The following is a 10,295-nucleotide window of genomic DNA, read 5'->3' as shown; positions in this document are numbered from 1 at the left end:
CGCACAAATTTCGATCAACAAATTAACATCTAGAATTACACAAAAACCCAAAAACAACGTCTCCAAACTCTCACATGGAGAGAGATAAAACCAATATATGGGTAGATATAACCCAATATATGGGTAGAAAAACTCTCCATTAGAGAGAGATTAAAAGTTATTAGAAACATAAACATAAAAAACTAGTAACAAAATGAGAAAAGGGTGGGCTTACCACCGCCCAAAAGGGTGGTGGTAGCCCCTAGATTGAAAATTAGGGTTTTGAGGAAGAGGAGAGAGAAGAGAGAAAAAAAGGTGAGGGGAGGCGGCTTAAATTTAATATGGTCTTTTATTATACTTCATTTTTTTTCCTTTTTTTTTAATATATGAATGAAAATAGTAAAATTCTTTTTTTCCTTTTTTAATATATGAACGAAAACCCCAGATGTGTCATCAATGTAGATATTAAGAAAGCTTATGATTCAGTGGATTGGTGTTTCCTTGAACAAATGCTAGTTGAACTGGGCTTCCCTGATCCCTTTGTCAAGTGGACTATGGGTTGTGTGAGAGGGGTTAGCTATTTTATTTTATTAAATGGGATACCTGCCATGCCTTTCCCTGCCAAAAAAGGGGTGAGACAAGGGGACCCTCTCTCCCCTTTCTTATTTGCTTTATGTATGGAATATATGAGTAGATGCTTGGAAGAACTTCATCACATTCCAGACTTCAATTTTCATCCAAAGTGTGAAAAGATAAAGCTCACTCACATGATGTTTGCAGATGACTTGCTTCTTTTTGCAAGAGCTGATCATAGTTCAATCACAAAGATCATGGATGCTTTTATGAAATTCTCCGTTGCTTCAGGCCTAGAAGCAAGTGTAGAAAAAAGTAGTATTTACTTGGCAGGAGTTTCAGAGGAGGAAAAAATTGTGTTAGCTGACCTCATACATATGCCTATTGGTCAGCTTCCTTTTAAGTATCTAGGGGGTCCACTAACCTCTAAAAAGCTTAGCTATAGCCAATGCAAGCCTCTGGTGGAGAAAATAACTGATATAGCTCAAGGTTGGGTTGCAAAATTGCTGTCCTATGCTGGGAGACTTCAGCTTGTGAGATCAATTCTAAGTAGCATGCAGAACTATTGGGGACACATCTTTCCTTTATCAAAAAAACTTATTAAGGCTGTTGAAGGGGTGTGTAGGAGATTTCTATGGACTGGGGTTGTTGAGCCTTCAAAAAAAGCACCTGTAGCTTGGGAGACTTTGCTTAAAAACAAAAATGAAGGAGGCTGGAACCTGATTGATATGAAGATCTGGAATTTAGCTGCTCTCATGAAGCTGCTTTGGGCTATTTCCTTCAAAAGCGAGAAGCTCTGGGTTCAGTGGATCCATGCATATTACATCAAAAGGCAAACACCTGATACAGTTGCTATTAGCAGCAGCATCTCTTGGATCTTGAAAAAAGTGATGGCAACTAGAGAGCATGTTCAGGAGCTTGGTGGTTGGCACACAGTGCTAGGGAATGGTGAGTTCAGCATTCACAAAGTATACCTGAAATTGAGGACAGACCATACTTAGGTTCCTAGGAGAAGGGTGATAAAAAACAACAAAGCAACCCCTAGAAGTGTGTTTATTCTTTGGCTAGCAGCTCACAAAAGACTTGCAATGGCAGACAGAATTATGAAGTGGAATGTTCAATGTAGTAGCATTTGCAAGCTCTGTGATGCTGCAAATGAATCTATTGAGCACCTGTTTTTTGAGTGTCAGTACTCCAGTGTAGTTTGGATGCAGATTCTAAGTATTATAAACATCTGCAGAAGAAGCAATGGCTTTACTCATGAGCTACAAGAAGTATGTAGGAAAGCTCATAGCAATACAAGAAGAGCTCGAGTCTATGTTATGCTGTTTACTGAAACAGTTTATATCGTCTGGATCCAGAGGAACTTGAAGATTTTCCAAAACAACCTGATGCAACCTGAGAGACTCGTCAGAGAAATTATATTTAGAGTGGCTGCTAGATGTAATGATGAGGATAGGCTGTTGCTAATTGCTTAAGTTTGTTTCCTCTATTGTTTTTGTTCCCCTTTTAACACAGTTTCATCTGTTGTTAGGGGATTGTATTGTGGATTCTCAACCATTTTTTTTGGTTTTCAATAATAACTTTGAATTGCCAAAAAAAAAAAAATTATGAACGAAAATAGTAAATTTCTTTTTTTCCCCTTTTTTAATATATGAAGGAAAAATGCTTTATTTGGATATGAAGTAGATAATTATCATATGAAACACGACCTAATAGCATATCTGGACCTATCATCCCCCAACTCCATATACATTAAAGGCCAACCCATTATCCATCTACAATCAATAAAAGAGGCCAATCCCAATTCCAATCATATTTGCATTTGTATGAATTGGGCTTATAGTATTAGACTAGTAGTAGTAGTATTGCCCCAAACTCCAAAGTTCTTACAGTCAAAGACCAAGGAAACACACACACCCCTTCGTTTCTGAATAATCTGCTGTCTCTCCTTTTACTCTCCCAAAGTTGCTGACTTTCCTCTTCTTTCCCCCACTTTCTCTTTCTCTCTATTCGTTCTTCTCAGCTCCTACGCTTCCATGGCTCTTCTCAATCACAACACCACCTCTCGATCGCCCATTTGACGGCTCAGGAGAGACGAAATCGATGCTGTAATTCTCCAGATTCTTCACTCTTTCTTTTTGCAGCCGAATAACGCTATATTTCGGACTTTTCTGTCACCTAATTCTGAAACTTTCTTTCTCTCTCTAACAACCAGAGGAGAGATTCTCATTGATTTACAGGTTTTATCTTCTTTCTCTTTTTCTTAAAGGTGCAATTCTCCCAATTTTTGGAAAGTTTTCGGGTTTAATTTGTTGGGTTCTTTTGTAAAATTTGTGTTTTTTTTGTGTTTATTGGTACTGAATTTTCGTGTTTAAGAAAATCTAATTTGAGGGTAGCTTATGAATGTTGTATATTTATCTGGGTTTTTTGTTTAGTCGTTAATTGGTCTTCGATGAGTCAGTTGTGATTGAGGGCAAAAAAATTAGGGTTTCTCTCCAATTTCGGGTTTTCACCTGAATTGAGAGGAGATTTGAGATGATTTGCAGGTGGAAATAGGGTTTTTGGTTGGATTTTGGGTAGAATTAAGCGGGTAGAGTAGAGTTGAGAATTTTTCACAATTGCTGTTGTTGGAGAAGTGATGGCTGATCGAACAGAAGATATGATGAATTTAGACTTAAATTTAGGGCCTGTGGCGCCCCCGTCGCCTGTGTTAGGTCCAGGAACGGGGCCGTCATCAGGGGAATCTGTGAATGTCGATGAGTGGGACTCACCTTATCTTAGAGAAGCTCTTAGGCAGAGAAGTAGGCATCGATGGCGTTGGAGACAGGGCCAGCTACCGTTGGGACCTCATTCTCTGCGATTTATGGTCGATTCTCATGGGAGTGGTGGTGATCTTGGTGCTGGTTCTGGGGTTGATGGAGAGGATAATGGTGGGACATTACAAGCTGGGGAAGGAAGTGTTACAGCTGAGTTACGAAGCCATGATGTGGTCAAGACTTGTGAGAATAATATGATCCCTATAGACAATGGTTCGATTGCTGAGAAGGAAGATGTTGAAAAGCCGAACTCTGAGGAGGGAAGTTTTTTCGATTGTAATATATGTTTTGACTTGGCAAGAGAACCTGTTGTTACTTGTTGTGGCCATTTGTTTTGTTGGCCCTGCATCTATCAATGGTTGCATATTCATTCGGATGCTAAGGAATGCCCCGTCTGTAAAGGAGAAGTCTCACTTAAGAATGTTACTCCGATTTATGGACGTGGGAACCATATTCATGAGGTAGAGGAGGATGCGGGAATTAAGGTCCCGATGAGGCCCTCAGCACGGCGAGTTGAGAGCTTGAGGCAAACTATTCAGAGGACAGCCTCTTCCTTCCCCATGGAGGAGATGATCCGGCGTCTTGGAGCTCGTTTTGAATTGACTCGGGATTTTTTTCATCAGCCAAATGCCGATGGTGATGCAGACCTACCTACAAGGGCTGCTATTCTCAATAGATATATGACCAACCGAGCACTACGGAGGGAGCAAAATCCTCCTACTCTCCCTGAAGAAGTTGTTGACTTGACACAGGACAGGCCTGAGATCATGAATCGCAGGCTTCCACCTTTAACTTATCGAAGAGGTCAGTTCCATAGAAGTAGTGCTGGTCTCTCACCTGGTGCAGCTAGTGGTAGGATGGTTGATGCATATCTTCGCCGGTCGCCTCCAGGAAGGAGCCAAGAGCTGCAACCACCATCAGTGGATGATCGGGACTCTTTTTCAAGCATCGCTGCTTCTATACATGGAGAGAGCCAAACAGTGGATACAGCTGTCGAGATTGATTCATTGGTGTCCCTCTCTACATCAACCTCAAGACGGAGGCATGACCCTTCTAGAACTTCAGATTTGGATAGTGGGGATTCTCGTGCTCCAAGGAGGAGGAGGTTGAACTAGAAGAAGTTAAAGAAGGTTTCCCCTCACCAAAATTACAGTCAGGTTTTAATATCAACAACACAGTTGAGAAATATGTAGTTCTGTTGCAAGTGTCCTTGTCTTTGTTGTATTAATGTACTATGTAATGCACTTGTTATTTCAATAAGGTAATGCAGTGATTTGTACTTGAGTAAGTTGAGTTATACAACTTGTTTGTTGAATATTACTCTGCCATTGGTTTTTTGATTACTCAACGTGGAGCTAAAACTAGCACCGTAAGTCCGTAACTGATCTTATAAGCTTAAAGATATAACATGTAATGTGTATAACTTCTTAGATTGTTTAAATTGGGGAATTGTTAACCCACTTGGTTACAACATTCTTTGCGCCTAAAATAGCTACTTCTAATAATATTTTACATGTACTTTTTTTTTTTTGTATTGATGGTTGCCTTGGAGCGCTGCATTGCTGCCTTTTATGATCATAGAATTGGCTGCCTTGGTCCGGACACATTCTTTTCTGCTCTAGTCGATCGCGTAAACTAACCATGGAGGAGGCATTGGCTGATTGGCATGCTTTGCCTCTCGGTTGTGGGACCTCATTGCTACTGCGTACTGCATTGGATGATATCTGTTTCCACCGTCTCGCTTAGTGGTGGACATAGTTCCCTTCTGGGGTGCTAAAACTTGTGCATTTTTGCTCCTCGACTTGTTTTTGGAACTTCTGCTAGTCGATTCTAGATTTGTATCTCAACACTATGTTTTTCAGAGTCAGCAGGCGAGAAATCAGCTGCAAGTTTCTAACACTAGTTTCTCAACATGAGAATTGCCTATTTTATTGAAAACAATATGCTGGTTTATAGTCAAAATGAAATTTCTAGTTTCCCCTGCCACGAGAAGATATTCTCACTCGGATGAGTGATGACATATCTGTGAACTTATGCATTGTTTTGGTACAAACTGTTTTTTGGTTAACTTTTTTTTTCATTTTTTATTTGAGGTTGGATGAAGGCCCATCTTAGGAAGGGGACCCGATGAATAAGAAAAAGCTTTCCTAGAGAGAATTTGATGAGATTTAATGATTGGCCTCTCACCTGAACGTAGCCTCAAATATCTGACTATACAATAAAAACTAATGCAAACTTTGACTTGTTAATTACGGTTAAATAAAAATTGTAAAAAAATAAATAAAATTGTAAAAAATACACATTAAGACAAATCTAATAATATATCTTTATAATTAATATTGATTGTATCAGTGTAACATAATTTGTTATATAATTTGCTTTTTTAGTTCGTGGTTCGCCTAAAATGAGCCAAAAATAGGTCAAAATTGACCATAATTCGCTTCATTCGGATCACAATTTGCGGGAAGATAAGAGAATTATGTTACACTGGATTGTATCAATCCAACGAGAGGTACTTCACTACCACATCAGCATTAAGTATCATTCTAATGAGTTTTGATAAAGGTTTTGTTGATCCTAGTAGCAATTCTCTCAGTACACTTGTTGTTCCAAGAATAAAAAAAAAAAAAACTAGAACTAGGAGCTTCCATCACTTGAACTTCTAATATAAAGTTTGCTAGATCTTGGGTCTCAACTTTACTTGCAGCAGTCTCTTTAATCCTATTTGAAGATTGATAGACATTATTGAAATTACCTATAATAATGTACAAAAATTATTAAAAGAGACACTTTAATTTTAATATAAAATTAGACCGAGTTAATAAATGGATTAAATTGGTCATCAAAAGAAATTAACCTAATCACTATTGAGCTAATTCTCTTTTTAATATTAAGCTTACCATTAAAAGTATACGATTTTTTATAAGACAAAGGGCCTGAGCACCCTTTATGACATCAATAAGCTCCCTCCAGGCCTCCACAAAGGTCTTCTGTGAACAATTGTGTGAAGACCATAACTTATAACAATCTAACCGATGGTGCCAGCAAGATTGCTAACTTGAGAAACCATTAGCTGCTCAATCTGCCTGAGTAATTGCATATTAAAATATCCAGATATCCACCCCCCAACTATATTCTTCCTTTTGGAGAGTAGTTGTATACTTGTATTGTTGTTAAACTCCGTCACTCCAAAGTCCACATACTTCCTAATTTTTCTGCACTTTAACCGTATTATGACTTCTTACTCTAGTTTCTAGGATAGCACGAATAGTAACTTTCTGATGACCTTTTTTTTTTCTTTTGAAATTAACATTAATTCATTGATTTAAAGTCATACGACATCTACAATAAAAGTCAAAACTAAACAAATACATATCAAATGAAATAAATACTATTCCAATATGATAAAACCACAATCGTTGAGTAGATCTAACACTTCTGAAAACCCTTGTCTTTCACATCGCTGTCTGATGCAGCCTTCTGCAAGGGGGTCTGTCGATCTTTTGTAGTTTTGAAGTAGAACCAGATTCAATTCAAGTGATTGTAAACGAAGTCATGACATCTGTTGCAACTTCGCACAAATTTCGATCAACAAATCAACATCTTGAAATACACAAAAACCCAAAAACAAATTATCTAAACTCTCACATGGAGAGAGATAAAACCTAATATATGGGTAGACATAACCCAATATATGGGTAGAAAAACTCTCCATTAGAGAGAGACTGAGATTTATTGGAAATATAAACATAGAAAGCTAATAATAAAATGAGAAAAGGGGCTTACCACTGCCCAAAAGGGTTGTGGTAGCCCCTAGGTTGAAAATTAGGGTTTTTGAAAGAGGAAAGAGAAGAGAGAGAAAGAAAGAGAGAGGAGGCGGTAGAAGAAAGCAGCGTTTTACTTTCGGATGACCTAAGAATGCTTGATTTCCTTCATAGATTATATAATATTAATAGTTTTAAAATTCAGATTTATAGGTTTAAACTTTAGGGTTAAATTATGAGTTTTTAAAGAGTAAAATTTTATTACTATGTTTACACTAGGGGAAAGAAAAGGAAGGGCTGCGCAGGAAGGGCTGCGTTTTTTTTCCAAAAGCGCAACCCTACATAACAGAAAGGCTGCGCCTTTGAAGAAAAGTGCAACCCTTAAGTGAAGGGCTGCGCTTTTCTTCAAAAGCGCAACCCTTCTGTTATGTAGGGCTGCGCTTTTGAAGAAAAGCGCAGCCCTTCTAAAAAAAATTTGAAATAAAAAATTCGCGGGCTTCAAATATTAAGCGGGCTTCAAATATATTATATCCCTCCTTCTCTCTCCTCTCTCACGTCCCTCCTCCCTTTTCCTCCTTCTCTCTCTCCTCTCTCACGTCCCTCCTCCCTTCCCTCCTTCTCTCTCATCCTCTCTTCTCTCTCAAAAACTCCCAGAAACGCGACAAAAAGCCTGAAATGATTTGCACTAATCATGCCGACGGAGTCCGATTGCCTATTGTGATACCTTTTCGGAAGCGGAACGGGCCAACGAGTCAAACTCACTGCTATGCTGTGAGGTATAGGCTTTTTAAGCCATCCGAGTTCGTTTAAGGCTCGAAATAGGCATTTTAAGTATTTTCGAATTTTATTATTTCCTTAATTACGTATTAGGGTTTTGTTTTATGTATTTAAACATTATTAGGTCAATGTTTGGAGGTAGTTTTTGAGTTTTCTGATCTATAATTTCTTAATCTTTGTTTTGATTAATGTTCTTGTATTTTCAGATCTATAATTTCTTCTCTTCTGTATATTAGTTTTTGTTCCTTTTCTTTCATTTTCGTTTCGTTCTTTTTTTTTTTTTTTGGGTTTAGTTGCATTGTAGATCTGTAATTTCTTCTCTTCTGTATATTTGGGTTTAGTTGCATTGTAGATCTATAATTTCTTCTCTTCTGTAATTTCTTCTCTTCTGGATTTGGATGGTTTACTTTAAAGTTTAATGCAAATGTTAAAATTCAGAAAATGTGAGATTAATATATGAGTAAAAAAATGTCAAAAAAATTTTTTTTTTTTGGTAGGAAGGGCTGCGCTTTTACCTAAAAAGCGCAGCCCTACTTAAAAAGTGAAGGGCTGCTATTGAAAGGGCTGTTGTCAAAAAGCGCAGCCCTAAGAACCTTTTTTAGCGCAGCCCTTCCTTATTTTTCCACTAGTGTTATAATTTTAAAAGTTGAAACTTTAATATTAATGGAATGATTTTTTAATTTTTTTTTTTTGGCAATTCAAAATTGTTATTGATAACCAAAAAAAAGAGTTACAAGAATTACCCAAGCCTAGGCTACATCTGCCAAAAGGCTACAATAAGAGACACACGCCAACAAGCTAATACAATAGCAACATTCTCTCTTCCTTAGAACAATTACAAGTAGTTCTAAACAAAATTTCTTTAACTAGGACAGAAGGAGGAACAAGATTGTTATTGAAAATCTTGTTATTCCTTTGAAGCCAAATACCATAGATTGTCTCTGTTAGTAGCTTTGTATACATTTTGCCCTGTCTGCTGCTACTATGAGCTCTCCTTGTAGCTTTTTGGACCTCTTCATGGAATGGAATATTCTGGTACTGCCACCTGAGTTTTGCATGAATTTCCTTCCAGACTGTCATAGAATAGCCACATTGAAAGAACAAATGCTGAACTGATTCATCAGCAGCATTACACATTTTACAAGTAACTGAGCAAGGTATCCCCCATTTGCTCAACCTGTCTGCAGTAGCCACTCTATTTTGCAACACCATCCAAAGCATAAACTTGCTCTTAGGGCTAGCAGTGTTGTTACACACCAATCTTCTCCATTGTACTTTCTCAAAAGTACCTAACAACAACTTATACGCCTTTTTAATGCAATAATTCCCATTATGCATAACTGCATTCCACCCTCCCACAGTTTGAAGGAGATCTCTTGACTCAATGCTCTTTTTCAGCTGCCAAGACATGTTGTTCTTAGGAGCTATAGAATACACATCCATCCTTCTCAAAACTCAATGATTTTTAAAATTTTTAGACAGCTTTTAAGTATTATTATAATTGCTAAAATTTTATTGTGGTAGTTGTAGTCATATAATCGTGTCACCCCGTTTAAGGATCTTATGATGAAATACCGCGGTCTTAATTGGTCCAATCTAGGGAAAAGCAGTTCCAAATACCAACCCAAAACCATTTTAAAAGTGTTAAGTTTATTTTAATGATCTAAAATTGTATTTTAAAATCCAATTAATTAATCATGATAATTAATTGTATTTTGAGCCTACAAATAATATTTTGAGCCCAATCCTTTGAAAAAGTTCAATTAATAAGTCAATAATAATTAATTGTTTTATTTAAATAAAATAAAATAGATATTTTTGAAAGATATTTTTATAATTAAAATCAGATTTTATCCCGTAAAATCAGATGTCCGGATTTTAAGATAAAACAAAAACGTTTAATTATAAAAAGGTTGTCAAAGCGTGTCAGGCATAAGACAGTGCCCCTGTCGCACCACGTGCAACTAGCACACACGTTCAGTTGTGTGAAGCGCACCAATCTGCACCTAACACATGGCTTAATATGTTACACGGAGACGTGCGCCTTGTGCACTCCCTGCGTGACGTAGTGTACTTTTCTATCTTTTTTTTTCAATGTTTTGCTATAAATACATGATAGTTTCCCGAATTAAAAAACACTTTAACACCTATACTTTGACTTTGCATTTTGAACTTTTACGAATATACTTACGGAACCTCTATAAAAACTCACACTTTCATACTTTCAAACATAGACATACACACATACTTTCTTCAGGATTCACGATTACTCATCCTGCGTAGGCGAAATAAAAACATGCTTGCAATGTAGGAAAAGAATTCTCCTTGAGTTGATTTTAGTGCACTAAGGTGGCACACAAAATAATTTATACAAGGTACGTGA

At 37.3% G+C, this 10,295-nt stretch overlaps 3 protein-coding genes across 3 annotated transcripts; 2 read left to right on the top strand and 1 right to left on the bottom strand.

Moving 5' to 3' along the window:
- The first annotated feature begins 1,640 nt into the window (after positions 1-1,640).
- LOC104889302 (uncharacterized) lies at positions 1,641-2,030 on the top strand. The gene has a single exon (XM_010674496.2). The coding sequence runs from the start codon at positions 1,641-1,643 to the stop codon at positions 2,028-2,030; it is 390 nt and encodes a 129-aa protein (XP_010672798.2).
- Positions 2,031-2,440: 410 nt separating this feature from the next.
- On the top strand, positions 2,441-4,714 carry LOC104889181 (hypothetical protein). Its single transcript, XM_010674335.4, has one exon. It carries the CDS (start codon positions 3,194-3,196, stop codon positions 4,484-4,486), a length of 1,293 nt encoding a protein of 430 aa, XP_010672637.1. The 5' UTR covers positions 2,441-3,193; the 3' UTR covers positions 4,487-4,714.
- A 3,996-nt stretch (positions 4,715-8,710) lies between these two features.
- Positions 8,711-9,355, bottom strand: LOC125495733 (uncharacterized). The gene has a single exon (XM_048640536.1). It carries the CDS (start codon positions 9,353-9,355, stop codon positions 8,711-8,713), a length of 645 nt encoding a protein of 214 aa, XP_048496493.1.
- Positions 9,356-10,295: the final 940 nt, after the last annotated feature.

This window comes from Beta vulgaris, chromosome 3, assembly GCF_026745355.1.
Source record: "Beta vulgaris subsp. vulgaris cultivar EL10 chromosome 3, EL10.2, whole genome shotgun sequence".
Taxonomy (NCBI): Eukaryota; Viridiplantae; Streptophyta; class Magnoliopsida; order Caryophyllales; family Amaranthaceae; genus Beta; species Beta vulgaris.
The sequence above is the reverse complement of the archived record's forward strand: the minus strand, read 5'-3'. Positions and strand labels throughout refer to the sequence as shown.